Raw genomic sequence first — 27,986 nt, forward strand, 5'->3', positions numbered from 1 at the left:
ACCTTTCTAGTTTTGTATAGCCAGTAAATGTTCACAAATCCACGAACGTTTTATATAAAAATCCATGGCGCTACAGCCCGTGAAGGGCCAAGACCGACCAACCGGCTGCTGGTCTCATGTCCACATGCCGAAGCAGAAGTGGACGGTCATCCAACCAGAATGGAGGTATCATGTGGTTAGCACAATGATCTCCCCAGCCGTTATAGCTGGTTTGTGAAATCGGAATTTAGCTACCTATCGTAGCTCCCCAAGTGCATCACGATGCTGGGTGGGCACCAGTCCTATACACTGGTCGAAATTTCATGAGAAAATTTCTTCCCCCATGAGGACTCGAAACAGCATGCATTCCATAACATGAGTCCTAGGCAGGATACCTAAGACTATGACGCCACAGAGCGGGACAACATTTTATATAGCTTAGGAATAAATTGTTACTATACTTTATCATAACCACTTTCGAGCTATGATGCCAAGAAATGTTATCTTGTTAATAACATAAAATGTAGACCTACATTCAACTTCAATAATAAACTACTTCTAGAGCAATTATTTATTTTTAAGTCTCAAATTTCGCTAGTTTATGCCTACTTCTTATAAATAGTAATTATAAATGTAAGAAATTATAGTCATAGAACTAATAAGAATGTACCATTTTTTTGCAGATATTTCTTACCATGGTGACACCTGGAGAACAGCATGCAACTCTGTGAGGAACACGGCCACAAGGTCTGTCTTCTTAAACAGCACTGCCAAGTGCTGACCTCTTTTGTCCCACGCCATGGACACAACAAGCCCACCCACTCTGAAGCAAAGCCATACAACTCAACTGTATATATTCAAAGTTTCCAAGAGAGTTTTATGCTTACAAGACTACTACTGTCTGCATCAAATTTTGTTTGTACGCTTTCTGTCACTGCATAGCCAATTTCTGCAGCCACTTGGACACTATCATTATCATTATAATATGAATCTGAACCAATGTTACTGGCTTTTACCAAGGCTAAGCAAACGAAAGCAATTTTGAGTGAAGATGAAGTCATTGTCAATGTGCCAGCTCTGATTCTGGTCTCGACATATCTTAAAACTCGGCATGAGAATAATTTTGTGCATAAATCTATAACAATGCCGTGTTTGTCAGTAGTTATAAAAATAATATATTGTTTTAAAGCCACCCGTAAGTTCCATGCTTAGCACACTGTTGAAGCTTTGTACAACAACTGGCCTTCCTTTTCTCTTTCTTTATAATCCCTTCCACGTGCTGCCTATATGGAATTTGATGCAAAAATTTATGTTGTTGTTGTTTTCTAATGCCAGGCGTTTGACAATAAAGTCATTTCACCTCTTGCACTCCAATATTTTTCAAAGATATTATCATGGCCAGCCACTGAAGCACAGATTTTGAGGTGTTCCGAATCCATTTCTTGGTTTGAGTTGCACAATGGGCAGTTAGGTGACTGATATATTCCAATTCTATGCAGGTGTTTGGCCAAACAATCATGGCCTGTTGCCAATCTAAATGCAGCCACAGACGATTTTCGTGGTAAATCGGGAATTAACTGTGGATTTTGATGCAGAGAGTTCCATTTTTTCCCTTGAGATTGTGTTATCAAATTTTGTTTGTTGAAGTCTAAGTATCTAGATTTAATAAATCTTTTCACAGAGTAATACGTAGATTTAGTAACAGGTCTGTAAGTATCAGTGCTGCCCTTCTTTGCTAAAGCATCTGCATTCTCGTTTCCCAGGATTCCACAATGGAATGGTATCCATTGGAATACAATTCTTTTATTGAGTGATATTAATTGAGAGAGCATTTTAGTTATTTCTGCTGTTTGAGATGAAAGTGTGTGTTTAGAGACTATTGATAGACTAGCTGCTTTGGAGTCTGACAATATAACTGCATTCTTAAATTATTTGATGTGGCATAGAAGATTCCTGAGACTTTCACTTATTGCAATGATTTCTCCATCAAAACTTGTTGTTCCATACCCAAGAGATCTATAAAGTGAGAAGAGACACCACGTAACACCTACACCGGCACCTTGTTCTCTGGAGATCAAGGATCCGTCAGTGTATAAATGAAGCCAGTTTTGTGGAGGGTACCTAATATTAATTGTCTCTAAAGACAATTGTTTTAGTATTTCAGTGTTTACTTCTGATTTTAGTATTTCTTCTGTTAAATTTAGATTATATTCTATATTTAATAGAGTTAAGGGGTTTGGTTTAATTTGTAGGTCTTCACTTCTTTATTACTTGCAAGGCATTAGGTACTTCTTTGGAATTGATATAATTTCCTTTATTAGTAGAGAATAAACTCATAAATATAATGTAAATTGGCTACACTTGGCTATTATATTTTTTTCCATATTATTTATGTCCTGTGATCTAAAAGTACCAGTAATAAAAATATGTTAATTAAAGATCTGCATTCCAACAGAAACAACTGATCGAGGGTCATAATATTATGTCCAATCAGTTCATATATACAACAGGCTGGCTGTGTAAGTACTGACTCTGCATGAAAGGAAAACATCCAACTGAAGCATCATGGTCGACCAGTTGATCTCGGTCGTTTCAAGCATAATATTTTAGGTTGAAAACTGTCTTCGATCGATGTGTTTAAAGTATGTGCTATAAAAATGTTAAACTGCCTGATGCTTTATTAGTGAACCTAATAGGTATACATACTATTAGATGTTGATCTTCATCCTCTAGTTTTATGGAACAGAGTTGTATTCATAATGTCAGGGAACAAAAGTGGCTACATTAAAGAAAAAAAAAGAAAGAAATTATACATAAAATTGAACAAAAATTATTAATTTTAAAATCAAATACCGATTTTTCTGTTGATTCTTTTGTTTTTTTTTTCAACACGTATTTTGTTTGCATTATCCTTGATATTTTGTGATATGGTCGTTGGATGCAGAATAACAGAATTTGCATCCACCTTAGCATAATTAGCTCCAATGTGAATCATTGTCTGTAATTAAGCATATTTAATATACACTAAGTAAAAATTCTAAGTAAAGTGAACATGTAAATTTGGTTTATTCTTATCAAATACTGTGTATTCATAGCTATGTCCACTCCAGTTATTGTTCCATGAACTTGAGTCCCATTCTTCAATTCAATGGTTACCGTTTCGTGACTCACTTTCATCAAAAACCTCACTAATTTCATGATGATGTCTGATTTAAAAACTCATACAACACAATTATTATTTACTTCATTCACCAGCAAATGCCAAACACTACGGAGTTCCTCAAGGGGCGATTCTTGCACCTCTATTGTTTCTTTTATATATATATACGATATAAATAGAAATACTACTTCTCAGGTAAGGTTATTCGCGTACGATTGTATAATATATAGACAAATTAGTAATGAATCCGATATTGCCACCTTACAAAATGATCTTAACGTACCATAATTATTGTTTATTATAATTTTATTACTGTAATTATTGTAATGTTACTATTGTATTTATTATATATCACAGCCACAGGGTATATACCCAATTGCAGTGTTAATAATACACATACATACACACTGTGACTGAAATAGATACCTGTTTTTTTTTAATTTGGGACAAATCACAAAATCTCTGTTCTTTTTATGTAATCAGTGATCACATTTTTACTAAGCTACATTAGACATTTTCTTTACTGATATAATGAGTTTGAAAAGGATGTTGAATAACATTATTGATAATATAAAGCATTATTTTATTTAACGAATTATGTTAGCTTCAAACAATTGTTATAAGTTATAAATACTTGACTCCATGCACTCAAGTGAATCATTATCCAGTTACTTTCTTAACAACTGAAGACTGACTGATGAGCTTTGATCAGTCGTTTTCATGAGAATGCAGAGCTCTAATATTAATATAATAATTTCCGATTGTTTAAAACTACCTATTGGCCTATAGTAATCATATATTTATGTCCTGTGATCTGAAAGTATGTATATTAATATAATTTTCGATTCTCTAAAATCTAACAATATACTGATTATCATAAAATTGTATGTTCTATAATGTAGGCTTAACATCTCAACTATGGATTTTTTTTTCAAATTTTGGCCTGCCATTGTCAAAATTGAAATGTAATGGTTTTTTAAAACTTTGTACAGTGCAAACAATGAAATCTCCAAGTGTTGGTTGGTTGGTAGATTTTGTAAAATACTTGTAAATGAAGACACTGCACGATATATAATCCATGAACCTGATTTATTAAGCCTCTTATGACATAAATTTTTTGGAACCAGAAAGTAACATCAAAAGAGAATATGTTGTTTTCTAATGCCAGGCATTTGACAATAAAGTCATTTGATCTCTTGCACTCCAATATTTTTCAAAGATATTGTCATGGTTAGCCACTGACGCACAGATTTTGAGATGTTCTGAATCCATTTCTTGATTTGATCAAAAGAGAATATAAATAAACTTCTAGAATCCACTGAAGCTTCATCCTCTTCCTACATTACAATTTTATCTATAAGTGATTAAAATAAATTTAAAAATACTTAACAAGTGACTGCTCTCCATCAAATATAGTGTAGCTAAAAACTGAAGTACCATGAAAATGTTTCAGTAGAATTGGCTTCAATATTTAAAGTCGAACAAAATAACTAGCATTCTCATCATGACAATGAACACAGATAAGTGCAACTACTATACCTCTCGCCTTCATCCACCTCCACTTCGGTGAGGTCCACAACTGGCAAGGCAGTCTTGGAAACATTGTCGTCCTGAAATACTGTATCCATCAAGTTGAATGTCAGCGAATATATCAGAGGCTCTTCTGATGTGGCAAAGAGTAGCACTGAGCCACATGGGCTCCAGCAAGCGGCCTGCACATGCCCCGACATGACAGTCCAGCGCTCAGGCAACCACTGGTCTGTACTCCACACTCTGTGACACAACACATAACTTCAATTTCTTTCTGAGGACAAGTCAAAACATTAATGAGATAATAAATATTTTAAGTGTGAACTTCGTTATTCAATTGGCAATGACTGTGACAAATTTAACTTTCCTGTGTATGCTGAGTGGAAACAGTATTCTCACTATCTCAGAAAATATAGTTTTTGTTGCAATTAAAGTCATTAACAGGAATAAAATGTTTTATGGTCCAAATAAAGAGAACTGCTCAATCCCATCCGATGATGGAGAAAGATAAAAATTTCAAATACTACAAAATATTAATTTTAGTCAAATATTTGCAGAACAGAACAGTTTTAACATATAACTGAAATATTACTTATAACTTACCCTTCTTCAACACTTTCTTCTTCTTCAATTTTCTAGCAGTATGTCTCATTCTATCTTATATTAGGTCTTCTAACTATGTTTAATGTGGTATTATAGAATAAGTCCATTTGAATATACATATTTGTATATTTATCTATTTGAACCGAAAATCATACAAGTTTCAATCACTAGGAAAGGCCTAAATTTCTTTCCCTGTCGACTCGGGTACATACTGCTATTTTACTTAAGAGTTTTACCTCATTTACAACAATTCTTTTTCTGTAGTTGACATAAAATTCTATATGCAAACACATATTGGGTCAGAGTTTATTAGTTCCAGTTCTAACAAGTTTTTGGACTAACTTCGTTATGAAGACTTGATTAATATGACCAAAGATATGAAATGTTTTGCGATTTTAACTGTAAAATATATATATATACAGGCTGGAATGGGGCAATAGAATTCATTAATATAAATAAAAAAAGTCTATTAGGCCTATGTGTTTTGTAATTAAGTACATGGTAAGTTAGAAAATTGAGCTAAAAGTCTGCATAGTATGGTGACAGTGCATCGCCAGCTCACCTACAGAAACACACAAGAACACAGGTCTGAACAGTGGCATTTCATCCCTTAGTCACTGTAACAGGGTTGCCAGACTTCCTAATGGCAGGAAATAACGATATGCGTTAATCTTTTTATTCAGTTTGGAAGAAAATCGTCCATTTTATTTGAAAGCTGCAAAGGAATAAATCATTCCTCATCATTTTCTCTAATTTATCATTAGTTTTGTTAGTTTACACATAGTTATAATAGCAACCAAACGACGAAAATCAGAATCATACAGATAGTAATACTTATCATGTGTGTTAGGAGTAAAATTATTTTCTGAGAAAAGTATTAATTTGGAACTAATGTGGTATTAAAATTTTTGTTGTATTCTATCCAGAGAATTAGCTGTTAAAATCATGAACACATTAAGTGGTAATTAACAACACAATGACGTGAAAGATTGTCCAACTGACTTCAGCTCACCTGAATATGATGCCTGTAGTGGCTGCAAACACTTTGGAGCCGTCTGGAGACCATGTGACAAGAGATACACCACCTCCACCCACACGGCGCAAGGCCACAAAGCACTCCATAGCCACATCCCACACATACATCGCTGTGTCAGCAGCGGATGCAGTGAGCAGCAGGTCACCATGCTGGCTCCAGGTAATGCTAGTGACAGGCGAGTGGTGAGGGCGCTGCAGCACTGTGGCACAGCTCACTGAAGGGCGCGTCACCACAGAGTTGGGGTCCACATGCCACACAAACACCCCACTCTCACAACCCACTGCCAATTCAGATGCTGACATAGGTCTGATCAAAAACACACCAACAGATTTTACCTTATATATTACTGATGGTAGTGATTGTAGGTACTAGTAATGACTATGAAGGAGAAAAAGTGAGATTATTATTAACCCTCACCTCCAGGCCAAGCAAGACACTGCTCGCTGACTCTTGCACTTGAGAATGGGCGTGAGGGAGGTTCCAGGACTGTAAACACGCACTGAGTCATCCCAAGCTGCCACAGCAAGCTTAGTGCAGTGCGGATGCCATGTCAGACAACGCACAGGGCTCATGGGCCAGGCTCTTGTCTGCGATACAGCAGCAATCAGTTTGTCTCCACTTTCCTGCAATATTGACAGCAACAAGGAGTGAAGTCATGCATTCACCTCACATGAGCACTATGATCAGACTTCAGAAGTCAGTGAATTATTTAAAAATGCGTGTCCCTGCATTTCACTAAGACTTTACATTTAGATTTTACAGGCTTTAGAGACAATTAATATTAGGTACCCTCCACAAAACTGGCTTCATTTATACACCGACAGATCCTTGATTTCCAGGGAACAAGGTGCTGGTGCAGGTGTTACATGCTGTCTCTTCTCACTTTATAAATCTCTTGGATATGGAACAACAAGCTTAGATGGAGAAATCATGGCAATAAGTGAAAGTCTCAGGAATCTTCTATGCCAAATCAATAAATTTAAAAATGCAGTTATATTGTCAGACTCCAAAGCAGCTATTCTATCAATAGTCTCTAAACACACACCTTCATCTCAAACAGCAGAAATAACTAAAATGCTCTCTCAATTAATGACACTCAATAAAAGAATTGTATTCCAATGAATAACATCCAATTGTGGAATTCTGGGAAACGAGAATGCAGATGCTTTAGCAAAGAAGGGCAACACTGCTACTTACAGACCTGTTACTAAATCTATGTATTACTCTGTGAAAAGATTTATTGAATCTACATACTTAGACTTCAACAAACAAATTTTCATAACACAATCTCAAGGGAAAAAATGGAACTCTCTGCATCATAATCCACAGTTAATTTCCGATTTACCATGCAAATCGTTTGTAGCTGCATTTAAATTGGCAACAGGCCATGACTGTTTGGCCAAGCACCTGCATAGAATTGGAATATATCAATCCCCTAACTGCCCATTGTACAATTCAAATCAAGAAATGGATTCGGAACACCTCAAAATCTGTGCTTCAGTGGCTGACCATGACAATATCTTTGAAAAATATTGGAGTACAAGAGGTCAAATGACTTTATTGTCAAACGCCTGGCATTAGAAAACAACACCAACAGATTTGAATTATTTTTGGTATGAGAAACGCATATAATATACCCCAGTCTGTTATTTTTTTATTCATTCTTTCTATTTTCATATTTCGAGCATCCTCCAATGTCACACGTCTGCAGAGAAACCAACCTACAAAGTAGAAAACTTTGGCAAAAAATGATACAGCATGCTCATCTTTGCTCTTCTGAAGAAGAAGTAAGAGTTGCGATTTTTTTCTTCCTAAAAATCCTCAGTCGGATTTGTAGCGACCTACGTCAGTTCTGATGTCATGAATGATAATAATTTGACTACAAAGCATTGTAGAACCCTGACAACTCCTGTAAAGATGGGTGCAACAAAGTTCCAGAAATTGATCTGTCAACACTGTTACAGTTTGAAGCAACTTGTCAGTATAGTCACATTTCTACACAACAGAAGCAGGTGCTTCAATCTCATTGCTCAGAGTATACAAAGCAAACATACGATGTTCTGCCATCTTTATCTCTTAACATTTTAATCTTAACTATAATAATTATTTAGGTAGGTCTATATAATAAAGCTTACTTCTTACATCATTTTCGAAATCTTACCCTGAGGTGAGGATGGAATGAGTTGCGAATGTGGTTTATCCCAGAAACCAGACGAAGCAAGTAGGTGGCCAAGAACTGGAGTGCTGAAGGCACTTCCCTGCCCTCTTGCGGCTCTGCTGCAGTTTGTAAGGCCTCCACAAGCCCTTGCTCGTACCTATGGCAGTGAAAATATTTATTTGCTCCTTCTCTAAAACCATCTTTTAGTGAGAAGATAAAATAATAAAATGAATTTTCTTTTGTAAGTTTATATCCCATATAATTGGGAGTATGATTTTTCGGTAATAATGATAAACACGAAAACATTCCAAATGTCAATTTTAGCAGTATTCTGTGTTTTAGACACTTTTATGTATCACAATTAACCCCTTCAGACCTGAATTTATATTAAAAACAATTGAAAAAAAAACTGGTCACATAATCATTCTGGGGATCCAAAATTCCCAAATCAAGTCTTCACAGAAAATAAAAATTTGGGGACAATTCTGACCCCTGGGGCCCCAAAATTTTAAATTTTATTTTTAATTCAGGTATAGAAATGTTTAAAAAATAATATTCTTCATTTCTATCACACTGAATTTTTCAACATATGTAAAAGTATCGAAGACATTCCAAAAAAGAAAAAAAGAAACAATGTACACTATAATGTACATCAGGCCTGAAGGGGTTAAGCAAAATGAAGCCACGAAATATCGCGAAATTTGTTGGATTGTGCCAAGTAGTTGGTTGTCACGAAAAAAAGACCCCTTTATTATCATGAAAGTTACGAAATTTGTCCACAAAAACGTAATTCAGTGTGATTCTAGTCTCATTTCTCTTTTGCTCCCTCCCTAGCTGCTTTGTTTAAAACTTCCATTCAGAAATGCTCGTATGTCGCAGGATGATATAAGAGTTGTTTTCTGTCACTTGGTAATTAATATCTCTCAGCTTTCAGAGCCAATGTACACTGGTTCTGGCTCTGTTGCCTTTCTCTGTGTTTGACATTCTCATTTTAATACAACCTGCTTACACACAAATACTTACTGACTGTGCACATTATGTTGAAACCATGCTAGGTGTTTGTTTTGGGGATGTATTTGAATCCTGAGAACATTGTATTATGTTTATTATGTTTGTAAAATTTTAAGCAAATAGGCACCACATTTCAATAAAATCTGATAATGAGAAATATGTGTTTAAATAGCTGTTTATTTCACGAAATACCAATCTCAACAGAAGTATGTACAGCACTGAAATCAGAAGTTTAATTCACTAAAAGTCAGGTTTCTACAAGTAATACATAACAACATCATCAATATTTCTCAGCAATTCTATCTCTCATATAATACATAGCTTACCATACGTTTATCAGCTTTTTGATAAGAGTTTCTTGAACTGGTAGAAAAACTTGACGAGCATCTTCCCTGCAAATACTTGAATGAAGCAGATCTCGGGTTATAGCAATGCGGGGGTGTGATGCAACCTGAAACATTCCAACATCTGTATGATAATACTGAAGTACACCACGAGTTTCGACAGTTATGAGATGCAGCTGCCAAATTCTGGTTGATATACATATATAAAAGGAATTGCTGTGTATAATTCTTTATTCTCTCACTATATGTACCTAAAATTTAAGGAGGAAGTACAATGATACTACTGAGAAAATCTATTTTAAAGTATTCACAGAGGCACCAGCATACCTCAGGCCATAGCGCATTTGTCTATTGATTCGGAGTTGCGCTCAGGCATGGGTTCTATTCCCGCTTGGACTGATTAACTGGTTGGGTTCCCCCCCCCCCCCGAGGTTTTCCCAACTGTAAGGCGAATGTCAGGTAATCTATCGCGAATTCTCGACCTCATCTCGCTATCAGAAATTCCATCGATACTAAATAACCCAAGTACCCAGTCGATAAAGCATCGGTAAATTACCAAGTAAAAAAAAAATTCACAGAAATGCACGTTTTCAATATCTAGATACTGAACAGGTAAAATTCCAGCATGTCAATTAATTCCTCCTATCTTGTCAACATATCAGTTCTATGAGTCAGTAAGTCCAATCCAAACAATTCACTTACTTCAGTTCATGTCAGATCAAATCAGCTCAAGGTCAGATCCAGTGGGTGGCCCATCAGCCAGACAGACCATCCTTCCTATCCTGTCAGTTAATCTGTGCTGTGAATCAATCAGTTCAATCCAGTCAAGTTACTCAGAAGGGAATTGTTAATGAGCTACTGTCGAAAACTGCACACAGAATTAGATCTCCGTAGGCCTATAAAAAATTAACTGCTCATACTAACTGCAAGAATGTGAAAAATTATTAAATGTAAATTATAAAACAACGGTGCGTACATAAAAAGGATAGTCCAGTTGCCATTCTCGTGAAAGTCTGCCTGTACAATAAGCTCTATACTCAACGTGCTTCACCAGTTTATAAGCACAAATCAGTAAATTTTTCGATAATCTTTTATTAAAGCTTATATTTCATAACCTTGCAGTCAGTATGCGTAAAAATTTTTTTGTATTTGTCTATGTGCCGTGGATCCAACAATGTGCGTAATTTGAGAAAAAAGATCTCGGCATAAGCTCATTAACTATTCTATTGTTGGTTCAGTTCAGTTCACGTTTGATCATATCAAGGTTGGTCAGTTACTTGGCTGGGCAGTCTGCCAAGTCCTCCTGAACTGTCTGTCCTGTAACTCTATCTGTCCAACCCAGTCAAGTCATTTAGTTTAGTTCAGTTCATAGCAAGGTCAATCAGTCAGTCAGTGGCTCCTTTCCTCTAAGTCAATCCAATCAAGTCAAGGCATTTAATTCAGTTCAGTACAATTCAGAGCTAATTAAGTTCGTTGGTTGGTTGGTCAACATGGCCAGTACAATTTAATTCAGAAGCAAATATAAAGATAACTGGAGGTTCATAGGGCTGGACCCCACCTTCGGACCCATCCTTATCACGTATTATAAAGAGAGGAAAATATTTATACACTAATGAAAACTGAACTACCTGTATAGGTAGATTTTTTTTTGAGAGCCAAGTTAAATGAATTTTGTTTGATTTTTATTTTACTACAGTTTTGGTATAATATATAGACTCATTACGGTATTCATGAAATGACAACACTGTATTTACATTAAAAGCAAATAGTAACTATTTCCTAGAAAACAATTGAGAAATCCGTTACAGATCTTTTACAATTAAATTGCGATAAACAATACTTTTAACTGTTTTCATTTCTAGTAATGTGCGAGGCACTATCAAAACGTTCTGGATTTAGCTTGAAAAAATGTTACTTATTTTACACATAAGAGTACAGAGAGAGAGAAAAAAAAAAGGAATGTTCATTTTTAGCGATTTTATGGTGTATAGCGCATTCTATTGGTGGCAACTGAGACTACAGATCTCCAATCACAAAGGGTTTCAAAGTGGAAATAAGGTACAGCTTCCTGGTCGAAAATGTTAACTGGAAGTGATTCTTTCCAGCATTATACTTGTCAGTTTCATATCCAGAGTCAAAAGGTTTGAATCATTTATTTATATTGAAAAATAAGAAAATAGTAACTATTACATTTCTATGGTGATATCCACAAACAAACATATAAAAACGAAATGTGAGTAAACTTCAGAATATGGATAATACAGGTTCCTTACTTCCCCTCCATCTCAATCATACCTACACTGCATGCCTGCTTCCATCTCATTGGTCACAGCAGTCTCTTGTTCCCTCATGTGATGATGATGAAAGCATGCCCTGAAGCGGAATACATGATGATTAAAGTGGAATGTCGAGGCAGCAGCTCAGATGCTAGTATGCGCATTTAATGGTCCAGTATGGGATGTTGAGATGGCAGCTCACCATTTTTTGCAGAAATGCTTAAATTTCCTAGTTTTTTCCTTCCTGTTCGACCAAGATCCTGCTCTAAGTGTTCGCTGTCCAGGGCCAGGGGATCCTTGGTAAGATATTAAAATTATCCACAAACCCCTTAAGGCTAGCCTTGCACTGATAAAGAGGGCTCTGCCAGTGTGCACTATTTAAATCCCCTGTACTCATGGGATCAAAACGGACACAAGTAAGCAAAAATCATTTGAAACAATTAAAACACTACTCAAGGAGCACCTTGGCAGAATTGGCAGTACAAATAATTTCCTCTGAGCAGACTATAGAGTTTGGCTGCAGGTGTTGAGAAGACGAGACTGCAGTTCCAGAGGTTGTCACGAACAGAAAGAACTGGAGAACTCCTCATAGAAAGGAAAATAAGAAAACGCACTTGGACAGTTGAAAAACCACACAAGAAGATCTCTCCAGAAGGAAAAGAAGTAGCAGGACCCAGTGGTGAACTTAAAAGGACCCATTCGGATTCCAGTACCCCTACTTCTGTAAAACAACATCCAAAGAAACACAAAAGCACCACTGTGGAGCAGACTGTGTCTTAGGCCTATAAGGATGTTGTTACAGGTATCAAGATGGCAGTTACTTATCAATGGCACCCTGATACCAAGCTGAATCAGGAGCAGGCCGAACTGGTTCAGGCAAAACTGGTAGATGCTACAGCTGGAGAAGGAACACTGCTGCAATTCTTAGCACAGGGAATCCTATGGATAACCTCTGCAAATGAAAACAGTAAGGACTGACTTATCTGGGAGGTTGGCAGACTTGGAAACCTTTGGGAGGGGACAAAGCTGAAAGTTGTCAGTTCGAAGGACCTTCCCAAATGACCCAAGGTGCTTTTCTGGATACTAGAGACTGCTGAGCTAACCACAGTAGTAAATAGATTCAGGATACAAAGTCCTTTGCTTAAAACTGAAGAATGGATCCTCATGAGTCGGAAGGTGGCTGAGAAGGTGCAAACACTGGCCTTCTCAGTTGACTTCCACTCTTTTAAGGCACTAGAAAAAAAGTGACTTCATGGCCTTTTGAGGCCTTGGGAGAGTCATCTTTAAGAACTTAAAGGACAGACAGGCCAGTGATGAGGGTGCTGCAGGTGAATCTGCATCACAGTAGGGCAGCATCATCTGCCCTAAGTGTAAAGATGAAGTCCTGCAATCTAGCACTCATTCAGGAACCTTGGTGCAACGAAGGAGAATCAGAGGTCTCAAGGAGGCTAGTGGGGAATTGATATACAGTAGAATTACAAAGAACCTGCATTATAATTTAAAATAATACAAAAATACTGCCGTTAATGAACTTCTGTTCCAGAGATCTTACGGCAGTTAAAATAAAATCATCAAGTTTAGTGAAGAGCGAGCGAGGAAGATAGTTTTTGGATCAGCATACCTCCCATATGATGACATCAATCCACATCCCATTAGAGAAGTAGATAGAGAAGCTGGTGGCCAACTGTCAGGTAGAGGGTTCGGACTTGGTCATCGGCTGTGATGCAAACTCCCACCATACTGCACTGGGGTGTTCAAATAACAGCGGTGAGTCTCTAACTTTATTGTACAGGGTGGCACAAGAAGAAAAAGTAGCCTGTCAGTAAAACAGTATTTTTTTTTTATTTCATTATTTAACGACGCTGTATCAACTACGAGGTTATTTAGCGTCGATGGGATTGGTGATAGCGAGATGAGGCCGAGGATTCGCCATAGATTACCTGACATTTGCCTTATGGTTGGGGAAAACCTCGAAAAAAACCCAACCAGGTAATCAGCCCAAGCGGGAATCGAATCCGCGTCCGAGCACAACTCCGGAACGGCAGGCAAGTGCCTTAACTGACCGAGCTACGCCGTGGCTTAGTAAACAGTAAACATACTGATTTTTTTTGTTATGTAGTGGCTGCTGATGCACAATGTTAGGGCTCTCAGTCACCCAGTACTGCGTATTATGTGAATTTATATGGTCAGAGAGATGGAACCATGCCTCATCACCCATAAAGTCGGCGAATTTCGTCAATAACTTCTGACATGCGAACTGAAGGGGCTATTTGTTTTTTGTCATTATGCACAGATCTTACAGTGCTCTATTTATTAACCAAAACCAGTATAGCTCTCTATGCTGGTTGGTTTCTACCTAGAAACTTGTCCCTGAAAATTTCGCGGGTTCCCCTAAAGAAACCTGTTCTCACATAATGATTCCACAATTTGCACTCGTTCTTCTATTGAGTAAGTCATTTTGCAGAATGCGAACAGAAACATGTGATTCGAGTAATGTAATGAAATAAACTGCTGACAGAAGACTGCCAACTATCGATTATTGCATAAAACTGATCATTGTCGCAGCTGTTTACACAATATGATACGATAATGACATTTCCTGCTGTCAAATATCACATTCATTGAAACGAGAGGTGAACTATTTTTCTGAGTGCCACCCAGTATCTAATAATTTAGATATACTGTAATAATGGTAATAGACCTACCTCTGTTACATCCAGAAGGTAGGAAGTTATCGATATAACTCTAGCTATCAATTATTTAGTTACTTTCATTAAAAAATTGACATGTGTCTGATTATGTAAGTTGTTCAGACCACAGATATATCCAATCTGAATTATCATGCAAATTTAAACAAGAAGAATCTTACCGGGATCCAAGAAGGACCAATTGGGGCTCCTATAAGGAAGACCTAGCTCGTTATCTAGCCAAGATGGATGATAAGATTAGTGACTTTTATCATTTATAAATTGCTGCAGGGCAGTAGAAAGACACAAGTATTTGTGCACATAATGAGAACTGTCCTCTTAAGACAAGGAATGTGTCCTAGTGGAACCAAGACCTTGCCAATGTGCGGAAAGAAGCATGAAGGCCATTTAATACAGCAAATATAACAGGACAATGGACTGAATATAAATGGTCATTAACCGAATACAATAAAGCCCTGAGAGATGCTAAGAAGGCCTCCTGGAGAAGACACTGTGACGAGACAGAACAGGCTCTAGAATGTGCCAGACTCCAGAAGGTTCTTATAAAAGACTCTCAGTGTGCTATTGGCAATCTCAAATTAGAAAATGGGGAATTCACTAAAACATAGAAGGAAACAATGGAGGAATTCCTCCGTGTTCACTTCCTTGGTTCACAGATAATGCATGAGCCTCCTGATGGTTGGGACAGTTTTGGACTTGAATTCACAAATTACAGGTCTTCAAGAGAAAATTGGACAACTGCCATCAGTGTCATTAGTTACGAGAAGTTGAAATAGGCTATGTTCTCATTCCAGCCATTCAAATCCCCAGTACATGATGGAATTATATTCATCATGCTCCAACAGGGATTTAAACAATTGAGGCTATCAAATGCAAAACTCGCCTTATCCAGGTAAAGTGCTTTGTCAGAAAACAGGAAAAACCGTTATGGATATGGACAGTTTTGCATTTCATAGTAGTTTTCTGAGCTCTATGGAAGAGGAATTAGACAAGAATTGCACAAACCGACTATATCAGTAGACAGAGAGCTGCAAGAAGTACAACATCCCATATGTAACTCATTTTTTTTTAATTTTGGATAAGGCGAGCTTTGCACTTGATAGCCTCAATTGTCAAAACAATTTATTCTTATTTTAAGGGCAAGTTTGGTCTTAAAATATATACCAATAAACTGAGGCATACAGGATCTAAACCAAAACCAGGGAAATTTTTGATCCTGACCAAGTCCCTAATGTCTATCAGTTTAATGTCATTTATATTCAAAACTCTTGAGAAACTGGTAGATAGGCATATCAGGGACAGTGTTTTGAATACATTTCCATTGCATGAGAACCAACAGGCCTGTCGCGAAGGCAGGTCAACAGAGATTGCACTTTTCCAGGTTGCACAGAAACTGAAAAAGACGATTCAAATGAAGGAGGTAACACTCGGTACCTGAAGACACCTTCGATAATACCTCCTTCATAGCCATTACTACTCCTGCTAAGAAACATGGTGTAAACAAAATCTGTGTCAGGTGGATTAAGTCCATGCTGAAGGGCAGAGTGGTACACACAGCCCTTATGGGCAGCAATACACCTGCAAAGGTCATGAGAGATAGACCACAGGGAGGTGTTTTATCACTCCTACTGTAGAATCTAACAGTAAATGGATTACTGGAAGAAGTCAGTAATCTAGGGTTTGAAATTACAGGCTATGCTGACGATATATCTGCAACCTAGTAAATACAGTCACGAAACTCAATATGTAGGAAATATGCATCCATAAATAGTTGCTAACCACTAGGATCGCTACTATCGCCCCATTACAGACAATGTAAAATAGTACCGACACAGTCTATTGTTCCAGCACACTCAACAACTCAAGCTTCGTAACTGTATATACTAGATTGTGATATAGTCATCATAGTCTGGGGAAAATACACGAATACTATCAGGGAACTTATGCAAGTGGCCCGAAATATGGTGGCAACTTGGGCTGAGAGTGAAGGTATCAGTCTTCATAAAACAGCCATAGTACCTTTCACCATACAAATAAATCTGAAAGGCTTAGGATTCTTATTTCTTCAAGGTAAAAAACTTAAAAGTCTGAGGAAGTCAAGTACTTAGAAGTGACCTTTGACTCTAAGGTAGACTGGAATCAACATTTAAACAGAATAATAAAATGAGCAAATACAGCTTTTTAAATTAACAGACGCACGTAGGAAAAAGATGGGGACTAAGGCCTGGTATGATTCACTAAACTTATACCAGGATAATCAGACCATTTACAACATAAGGAGCTTTGGTTTGACAGAGAAAGGTCTTCACAACAACTCCAATATTAAGCTATGCAGAATTCAAAGAACAGCCTGCGTGGTTATAATGGGGGCCATGAAAAGACTTCCATTGCAGCTATGGAAGCACTCTTAAACTTGACTCCATTAGATATAATAATAATGGAGGAAGCGATAATGGCTCTCCACAGACTGTAACAATCTAAGCAACTGAAAATCTCAGATATAAAGTCAGGTTTACTGGAAATCAAGAAACTTATGACAGATGGCATGGTAAGTATGGAATCAGACTGTATTAATTCTGTTCGACATTACACAAAGAATTTCAGAATCATTATTGATCCCGAATTTTGGAAAAATAAAACTCCAAAATTTCCCAAGAAGTCTTTGATGTGCTATAAAGACAGATCAAAGACAGACTCGGGAACTGGATCAGGAGTCTAAGGCATCAGACCAAGGATTAGCTTGAGTTTCCCCTTGGGTAAATATGCTACTGTTTTCAAAATAGAAATATACGTGGTTATTCAATGCGTTCATGAAATAAAAGGAGAGCTTACTCTGGGGCTCTCTGAGAGCCAGGCTACCCTTATGGCTCTTAATAGCCATACTGTTACTTCCAGACTGGTTCTTAACAGACTCAATATACTTTCTACCTTGGCAGAACAGAATGAGATTAAACTTATCTGGGTACCAGAGCACTGTGACATTGAGGGAAATGAAAAAGCCGATAACCTTGGAAGACAAGGAGTGATTACAAAATATATTGGACCAGAGCCGACTCTCAGAATACACAGATGCTCTGTTACAGGGGCGATTAAAGAGTGGTCCAAGATTCAACACCACAAAACCTGGACCAAGACACCAGGAATCAAACATGGAAAACAATTCATTATCAGATCATGCAACAAAACAGCTGAAATATCAGCTGAGAACAATCACAGCTTTTCTCACAGGCCATACTCCTGTGAAAAAGCATCTCAATGGAATGAATATGTTTGAGGACAACCTAGACTGTAGATTCTGCGTGAAGAGACTGAAACAGCCCAACACATTATCTGCTCCTGTGACGCTTTGGTTCACAGAATATATAGGCCTAGGCCTAAGTGTTTGCTATACAAATTCTTTAGGCACATGTTTCTTACACATCAACATCCTTGTGTGAAACTAATTTCATCTCTCCAACACATTTAGGACAAGTATAATTACTTGCTAATATTACTGTTCAAGAATAGGTACTAACTTACCAGTATCACTGTCAAAACTACGTCGAAAACGTTTGCGAATGACACCATATCACTTATCCAGCAACACAAAACCACTCCAAAATCTTCGCTGTAAGCACGCCAAGACTCTATTAATGCAACATTCCGGAAACCTTATGTATTACTCACCAAATATTCCGAACAGTATGTTGTGGTTACTCATATCGTTGGCACTAGTGCCATTCCTAACTCTTCTTTTGACCTCCCCCATTCTGTTATAAAATAGTATGGCGTGTGTTTTTTTGTTTCTAAAAACGAAAATCTGCCGTAGTTCCATGCAAAACTAAGCAGATTAAACAATACTCACAGTATTGGTGAAAATAAGAACATCTGCTTGCTCTGCTGGCATTGAGTGCACTCTGCCCTCCAATTCACACAAAGATACATGTCCCACAGGAGGGAAGGCAGGGAATCCAAGAAGAGTACACATCACACTTATCTACATGAGAACACGAGTTTTACATTTAAGATTCCATTTGCAAATTACGTATATATGTATGTGTGTATATACATATATTTACATATATACTACATATATAAGGAACGCACGTTTCCTTCCTCATCAAACCTAACCTAAACTAAACTAGGTTAGGGTGAAACTAGCACTGAAGTAGTTGATTCAAACACAAAGCATGTTAAGTACAATATAGTCATTCGGTTAAATTAGCGCTGAGGTAGTTCCCTTCATGCTCCGTTTATAAACAGCATATACGAATCTGTGACAAGTTAGGATTGGTTCGTTTAGGCTTTCATCATGCCTTGCATATACGATCAACTGCATATTCACAAAATAATCCTTTATAAATTCGAAGATTTTCAGCACTAGTTTCGTCATTAGTTCTGCCAATTATTTTATTCAAAAAGAAATGCCTGTTTCTTAAATAATACCTCTGCCACCTACCTACTTCGTTTCTCCCGCTTTCCGATTACGCCAGATCAGCAGAGTTGCCAACCTGAACACGAGCGAGTCGGCTACAAACATCCCGAAATTCAGCTACGAAGACTGAAATTAAGCTACGCTCAAAACTTGAAGAATTTGTGTATATGTTGTTCAATCTGCTGCGTTTAACGATGATTTCATTGCGCGTTATATTAATTTAATAAAAATAATTCGAAAGAGCTGCGAATACAATTATTATTATTATTATTATTATTATTATTATTATTATTATTATTATTATTATTATTAATGGGGTTATTAATGTTAATGTTCATAGTAATCATTATTATTTAAAAAAAAACGAAAAATCAATACATAGGCCTAATCAACACACTTCTATAGGTGTGGTAAAGCGTTGCTAACCCACTCTACAAAGCATGCAGCGCTATAAAGAAGGGAAAGTACCGGTATTTATTAACTCACCTAATGAAATCTAGTTGATCCTTCTGATAACACTTGCTAACACATACAAAAAAAAAAAAGTCACAGTGTCCACGTGTTTACATATTTGTCTACGTATTTATAGGCACATATTTACAGTTACAATTTTGTAACACTAACACACATTAATGAAGCCATCAACCTCTTTTTCTTCCTGTTGTTCGTCACTTGGTCCTGCCTTAGGATATAACACTGACTTGTCATTGATCTTAGCATGCGATGATAACAGGAGATCAATCAGTATGTTCGTAGCAAGCTTATTACGTGGATTAATTCCTCTTGGATGATTGACACTCACTGTCAGAACTCATGATGAAATCACAACACACTACACTAAACTGCACAAAAAAGTTACATTTACTAAGTAGGTCCTATCTTAGTAGAACTCGACTGACTGGAAATCAGACACATGTAAGACTGTTTTCCTTATTTCCAGTATACTGACGGAGGAAGACGCCATAAAAGGAAATAAATAATAATGAAACATAAGACTCACACATTTTGAAAACTGGACGTTCCCGGCCTTCCCACGCATACAGTATCTATCTCATTGCCAATTTGTTGCGACATTTTGTGCAAAATGTTGTAGGCCTAAACATTGTATCATCAGAAGACCTTTCGTAAAGTGCGGTATGTCTGGAGATATTTTAGAGAACTTTAGAGATAGCCCTTATTCTTGAGTAATAAATAGAACCGAGGATCAATGTTATGATGTTTACAATGTTTTGCACTAAGTGTCGCAATAAGTGGACAATTGGATAGATATGCGTGGGAACAGCCAGTTTTTAAAATCTAAGAGGCTTAAGTTTCATTGTTATTTGAAGTCGGAGTACGGTTATTTTTGTGGAGTTGGCGACCCCTAATAAAAACTCTGCTGTGTGCCGGGAAGTTCACCAACAGAGGAACTGTCAGGTTACTTGTTTACTTTTGGTAGGTATGCGACCCCTAATAAACCGCCTGACGGGTGTCTGCAAATTCACGAGTACAGAAATTGTCAGCTAGGTAATAAACGCTATTCACATAACAGGAAAATAAAACTGAAAATAGCATGCTATCCTTGCCATAAATGTGGGTCACATTGTTCAGAATTCAGTCTGTGACACAAAGTTTCTACCGGTATATTTTCGTAATTTTAATAAGTGAGGAAATTCTGGTGGGTATTAATGAGAAAATAAATTTGTTGAAAGAAAGTGTTTACACATAAAAGTAGAGTATTCACACATGGTCGCTCGATTGAATCTCAATTCGGCTACATTTTGACATTCGGCTACAAGCTACATGACTAAAAATTAAGCTACGCTTAGCCGAATTCGGCCACGGTTGGCAACGCTGCAGATCAGGGTTGCCAGATGATTCCAGACCAATGTCGCCAACTATAAACCAACAAGGCGCCAGAAAGTAGTCAATTATCTCACAAGTTGATAGTTAAAAAAAAAAAAAAAAAAAAAAAAAAAAAAAAAAAAAAAAACTAACCATTTATATTCATTCATAAATTTGTAATAATTTTATTGTTAATATATATATTACGCGATGTCAAAGACGTTGTAGTTATGATGACGGAAGATGACAAGACCATTCGCAGAGGTCATGAAGAGAACCCGCTCTGCGAATCAAAGGCAAGGGCTGCGGACGACTTCCCTGGCTCTTCTCGAACGGTTATCAACCGTTTGAGAAACATACATACATACTTACTTACTTACTTAATGGCTTTTAAGAAACCCGGAGGTACAATGCCGCTCTGACATAAGCCCGCCATCGGAATATTCGTTCGCGAAGAGCTGCAGCCAAAGAGTCATTGACAGGGGAACATACTGTCGATCGCCTAGCTTTGGTAACCGGTTGGATGGGTTTCAATTGGAGAAGAGTAATTTTCTCCGACGAAACAACCATCCCATCCGATGGCGAATCACACGTCTACGTTTATCGTGAGCCCGGCACCAGATATGATCGACGCAACGAGCTAGAAGTACGTAGAATTCTACTTCTAGCTCGTTGGATCGACGCTATATCCAACAACGGCAAAGATCTGGAAGATTTAGCGTGTCATGCTGGGGCTGGATGTCTCGCGATGGCGTTAACGTGCTAGAGCTCATCGATGGCCGATTTGGGGCACCGAATTATCTGCATATTTTGGAAAACTTGCTTCTTCCTTCAGCCCGAGTTACTTATTCCGAAGAAAATTTAATTTTTCAGCAGGATAATCACCCAGAGCCTTCTTTAGTTACAAGCCGGGGCATGGGTAGGTTTGGCAACGCAGAGTGGAGGCGGGAGATTTTAGAGTGATATTGTGTTTGCTCATTGCTTTAGTTATACGTAACGCGTATTTTTTCAGTATTACTTCATGCACAAAGGTAAGATCAAGATTCAGAGTAGTGATGTAAATTATTACGGGTTCGGAAATAGTGTTTTATTGCAATCAATTAGCTATACTTCAGAATACGGCGTGAGTAGGCTACTTTCATACAAAGGCTGCCACTTAAAATAATTACAAAAAAAAAACATGTTTTTGATAGTACGAAGATAAATAAATAAATAAAAAAGATATTCCTTGCACCGAAAATAATAAAATCAATAATGCAATAAAGACGTAAGTTCCTACGCAGTATTCTTAAGTTCCTTTCAGTTAACAAATTTGTGGCTAGCAAATTGACAATGTTTTGCGACTTAATAGTGTTTCATCTGTGAAAGATTTAGGATATATTTTAATATTATCTTATGCAATTATCTATCGTGTTTTTCTACAAATATTTCAGATGCCTAGAAAGTGCTGTGTGCCTATGTGTCGTAGCAACTACACTTATAATTAAAAAAAAAATAAAAACATACTTATTTTGTTGATGGTACAAGGGAAAATAAATAAATGCTTAAAGAAATGTTACTTGTACCAAAAATAAATAAAATAATGACGTACTTTCGCAATACCCTATTCCAATCAATTAACCATTATGTGGCTAGTAAATTGACAATGTTTTTGCCGCTTAATGTTGTTTCACCTCTGACATGAAAGGTGTAGGATATCATATGCATTTTAATTTCATGTGATTATGTCGTGCTTTTCTATAAATATTTCAGATGTCCAGGAAGCCAGTTTTAGTTTGAACCTGGCCAGTCACCATAACAATACTGTTATCCTAAATTATTTGTTATAAACTTTTAAAAATATAATTTTAAATAAATATAAATACAGAAAACAAGCTAAGAATGTGAATTATGCAAATAGGCCTAAAATAAAATGTAAACAGAAGAAACTATTGACATTCCTATTATAATAAAAGTATGAGGATGTAAATATAGTTAAGCCAAGTAAAACAATCTATGAAAAAATGAAAACACATCCCTTCAACATAATACGTAACAAAACGCAACATTATCTATTAAGTACATGTATGTATCAATTAGCGTAAACTCAGTGGACTTTAAATCCTGTAAATACCAAGTGGGTGAATATAGAGTATCCAACGCCCACTGAACGAATATTTCACTTTTAGCACTGCCAATGTTGCGCTATAATCGTATATGCAAGGTAGGCTATAACAAAAACCTAAACTAACCAAACCTAACCTGTCAAAGAAGCAACAAGTTATACTAAATATGTGTAAAATTGGCCCATGTCTCTATAGTGGGCGGGACATAAGTAACATTGACCAAACCAACAAAGTGATTATATGCATGTACAAATTATAGATAATTCTGACGTATAGCAGGCATTCCGAATCTTCAACAAAACTGCAACATTTATGGGATCACAAAACTGCTGTTTACAATGACTTTGAAAACCAACGGCGTAACTTTATTGATATAGCAGGCGAGACCCAACAATTTGACTAGAATTCTGATACACACAAATCACAAATAAGAATATAAAAGTGTGGTTATACAATATTTCATAGAATAGTCAATTACTTTGTCATCCATAACCGTAAAAATTCCCAAAGACTGCAATCATTTTATTTTCATTTATTGTCTTGTTTTTTATCACCAACACGCATTTAGTTTATAATACATCAACAATTAACGTTTGGTACGACCGCAAACATAATTCCATCGACACATACTTATATTGTAACATTAATTTACATTGGAAATCGGCATTAGCACAAACACGTATACTGTACGGTCAGCCTCCGGGTGACAGATAATTACAGTGTTGCCGACGTATGGCCCCGGCTTGTAACTAAAGAAGGCTCTGTAATCACCTCACACACACCGCCATAAACGTTCAGAGATGGTTCGCGGGAAGGCCCGAGATCGAGATTGGCCTTCCAAGACACCTGATTTGAAAGTTATCGAACACGTATGGCCTGAGTTGAAAAACAGGAGGATAGACAAATATCGAGACCACTCACCTCAAACTCCAGATCAGTTGTGGGAGGCTACTCTGGAAGATCTCGCTGTGGTCCAGAACCTCTATTTATTTGTCTATGGCCAGAACTATTTCCGCGATCTGGTAGATTCAATGCCCCGAAGATGCCAGGTGATGATAGACGCCGGTAGCATGTGGACAGAGTATTAGGTTCACATGTGCATTTTTTATTTTGCTTTAATTTCTTTATTTATCTTCGTTTTATTTCGGAAAAATTGATCTCCCAAGAGTTTTTTATTCTCCTAGTTGAGCCAGAGTTGGGAAATAATTCGTTCCATTATAAAAAGAAATAAGAAAAATGAAGAGAGGTATAGCTGTTCTTCTTGTTCCTTATTTATTTTTTCTATGGTCTCTCTTCTAGAATTTGGGTTAGGCCTACGTTTTTAATTCCGGAATTTACGATGTACTGCGTCATTCCAAAGTTTAGGATACCTAAGAAGTAATTTCGTAAGTGTGCCTTCAAGTTGTCTGTAGTTGTCATAAACAATCACATCTTTTTCGTCAAAGTGGTTGATGCACATAGCTGATGAAGAGGTAGAAGTCCAGTCTTCTCCAGATACTGAATGAATCTATGCTTCTCTTCTATTTTCATCTTCGGGCAATGAAAACGGTATTACACGCGTGCCTGATTTTAATGTACTATCGTAGTTAACTATGATTAGGGAACACAGCATTGTCTAGGCCAGCGTTTCTCAAACTTTTCTATCCACGGAACCCTTTTAAAACCAAAATAAAACTATGGAACCCAGCAGAATATTAGTAATTTTGTGAGTGTGTGAGAGAGTGTGTGTTTACTATGTGTATGTATGTATGTATGTATGTATGTATGTATGTATGTATGTATTACAGACAAATATTAAATTATCAAATGTATTTTTACCACTAACATTACACATTTTATTGCTATCACAAATTATTCACAATCACTCAGTCAATCAATCTTCTTACTGTATCCAGCTGTTTGCTGACAACATAAAGTCCACTATAGTCCACTGTGGTCTATTCCGTTGTTTTTTTACGAGAAATGAGGGGTACACATAATTAAAAATTATAAATAATGTTGTTGAACTGTATTTGCTGTTATTACAAAGATTACTAATCCTGGCTTATTTTTACCACTAACATTAAATATGTTTTCTGAATTCACATATTATATATACTCGTATATAAAAATTATAAATCTTTCTGCAATATATTTTTTACTGTTACAAAGATCAGTAAATATATAACAAGCATAAACGAAATAAAATCCACTTGCATTTTAACACAGTGTTGTAATTCACACTAAAATTCAAGTACTTAATCTATTAAAAAAACTCCTGTCTGAAATAGATCGGTGGAACGAATGTTTTTGTTGTTTACGCCTGCATATTTATCTAATATCAGGTTTAATGTTGGAAAGGTGAAGTCTCATGTCTGGTTCTGCATCCAGTCTGTTCGGTATTTAGTTTTGTTAGACGTATACACAGAAAACCCAGTTTCACATAGGTAAGTCCTTACAAAAGGGAATAGAATTGTAATAGCTTTCTGTAATAACACTGGCGGCTCTCTGGCTGTGCCAAAAGTCGATCACAGGGAGATTCTTAAACTGAATTTGCAGGGATGAATCAGACGTCAATTCCAGTAATGCTTCGTATTCTTCAGAAGCGAGAGAAGAAGGTTTTTCTTTGATGTCAAATGGATTTTTGACCCATAAGTTTTCAGAATTTTTTTTTTTACACTTTCTTGTTTTGGAAAATACTGTTCTACAGTGTGGCGCATATCCTCCAAATGCTTTACAAATTCTTCATTGATTTCTTTAAGATCTCGGAGAGTATCTTCTTTCTCCTCCAGGAAATCTTTCAAAGCAGGGAAGCTCTCAAATTCACGACTGTCTAGACTTCTCATCTAGAACTGCAATTTTCTCTTGAAAGCCCTGATTTTATCTGCTGGAGTGAATATATTAGTATTTTCCCCTTGCAATGACACATTTACTTAGTTCATTTTGACAAAAATGTCAGCTAAATAGACAAGTCTCCAGAGCCATTGTTTGTCACTCAAACGATCGTACAACTCGAAATTGTGATCAATGAAGAAAGCCATCACCTCAGCCCTAAGTTCGAGGAGTCTACTTAAAAGTTTTTCCACGAGAAAGCCATCTCACTTCTGTATGGATAGACAGAGATTTATGAAAGCTTCCCATATCCTAACAAATGATTTTGAAGATTCATGAATTTAGTGGTCTGGACTTGATAAAATTAACGATTTTTACTGCTTCATGAATAACATTTTGAGGGACAGTGGCATTTTTCATGTGGCCAAAGCTTGATGGTGCAAAATACAATGACTGCTTTTGCAATTCTTTGCAAATGACTTTATGCGCGATAATGCACCAGCTGTTTCCCCAACCATTGCCTTTGTACCATTCGTGCAGACATGAATACAATTGTCCCAGGGTATATATATATATATATATATATATATATATATATATATATATATATATATATATGATTTCCTTCCAAGTACTCAATAACAAACCTGAAAATTTCAGATCCTGTTACATTAGCTGGCAGCGGTTTACATAATAGCATATCTTCTTCAATAGCATCTTCATAATGGTAACGGAGTACAACTGCCAGGTCTGCTACATCACTTGACTCTTCTATCTGTAGTGCAAATTGACATGATCTGAGACGGCGATGTCTTGAATGCAACGAGCCACTGTGTCGTTTGAAAGCGGCATGGAAGATAAATTATTGTTTAGCCTCCTTCTCCTTCATAATGCACTTAACCATGTCAATCGCGCAGGGTTTTATTAATTTTTCGGCTACTGTGTGAGACCCAACTACCTGAGCCATTCTGTAGCTTACAATGAAAGATGCTTCTGTTGCTTTTTCATTTGTTCTGTACAGGGGCGTATTTTGCGGACTACCGGGGCTACCGGCGGTAGCCCAAGGAAATTACAAAAGAAAAAGTTTATAATATAACATAATGTAATAATTTTGTATTATTAGTTTTACCATAGTAATTAAAATTAAAGTAATTGTTAGATTTATATGCGCTCCCTGCTCTCGAAAAGAAACAAGTTGTCAAGGCGGCATCGCTGGAGAAACCGCTTGCTACGTGAGGTAGCCTGTGACCGTTTCGCTCACGCTGTCCTTCGCACAACTGCCCGTCACCCCCGCTCCCTCCTGTTTCCATCGTGCATTGTAGGCGGACGAGTTGCCGCTCTCGTGATTGGTTTCTTCGCAGGCGCGAAGCAGCAATACGCTTAGTACGCTAGCTCATCAATGTGATTGTGTTCTTGCAGTGCATTATTTTAAATCTGTGATTTGTTCGAGTGTCTAAGAGTTATATTAATTGTGAATTATTAAGTTTTTAATTTCCCAATTAAGTGATATTGTGAAAAATATGGCAGAACAAGTTTCTGGAGAGGTTTGTGTTGAAAATGACTGTATAATAGAAGGTTTATTAAAAGTGCCTTTTAACCGTCGTACATAACAACGAGAAAGTTGAAATTGTAAAAATGGAAAGACCAACTCCTCAGTTAAATTTGTCCATGGACATAAAAGAAAAACAGCGAGAGTACACACGCCATTTCACTTCAACATCATATGGTAAGTGGAATTGGTTGTGTGGTACCTACTTCTAAACTGTCTAAACTATTTTGCTGGCCATGTTTGTTATTTAGCCGCGAAACTAATGTGTGGTCAAAAGAGGGGTTTTCTAATATGAACTCCCTTGGAATGAATCAAAAGCTCATATTTGTAGTAGCATGAACTTTGCAAACTTTGGGAAGACAAGAATTGATTTACAGCTAGATAAGCGAAAAGCTCTACACATCAACCAACACAATGCTCTTGTGAAAAAAAATTCGGGAGATTTTACTGCATCTTATTAACGCAGTCTGCTTTCTAG

The 27,986-nt window shown here is 36.9% G+C and overlaps 1 protein-coding gene across 5 annotated transcripts in view; it reads right to left on the reverse strand.

Annotated features, from left to right (window-relative positions):
* The window catches only part of LOC138701527 (aladin-like), a 28,909-nt gene extending 5,033 nt beyond the window's left edge, over window positions 1-23,876 (reverse strand). The window contains exons 1-8 of one of the 5 annotated variants that reach the window (XM_069828515.1): window positions 23,627-23,875; window positions 18,650-18,781; window positions 9,804-9,928; window positions 8,470-8,623; window positions 6,726-6,931; window positions 6,285-6,614; window positions 4,679-4,912; window positions 674-802 (exon numbers count right to left, since the gene is read on the reverse strand). In XM_069828515.1, the coding sequence (XP_069684616.1) occupies window positions 674-802; window positions 4,679-4,912; window positions 6,285-6,614; window positions 6,726-6,931; window positions 8,470-8,623; window positions 9,804-9,928; window positions 18,650-18,781; window positions 23,627-23,638 (1,322 nt within the window). In that variant the 5' untranslated portion in view covers window positions 23,639-23,875. Of the gene's footprint in view, window positions 1-673; window positions 803-4,678; window positions 4,913-6,284; window positions 6,615-6,725; window positions 6,932-8,469; window positions 8,624-9,803; window positions 9,929-18,649; window positions 18,782-19,243; window positions 19,285-21,423; window positions 21,539-23,626 lie in introns of those variants that run through there. The other 4 variants (XM_069828519.1, XM_069828516.1, XM_069828517.1 and 1 more) reach the window with 4 other exon arrangements.
* Between the last annotated feature and the right edge of the window lie 4,110 nt (window positions 23,877-27,986).

Source organism: Periplaneta americana, chromosome 6 (assembly GCF_040183065.1).
Source record: "Periplaneta americana isolate PAMFEO1 chromosome 6, P.americana_PAMFEO1_priV1, whole genome shotgun sequence".
NCBI classification, from domain to species: domain Eukaryota; kingdom Metazoa; phylum Arthropoda; class Insecta; order Blattodea; family Blattidae; genus Periplaneta; species Periplaneta americana.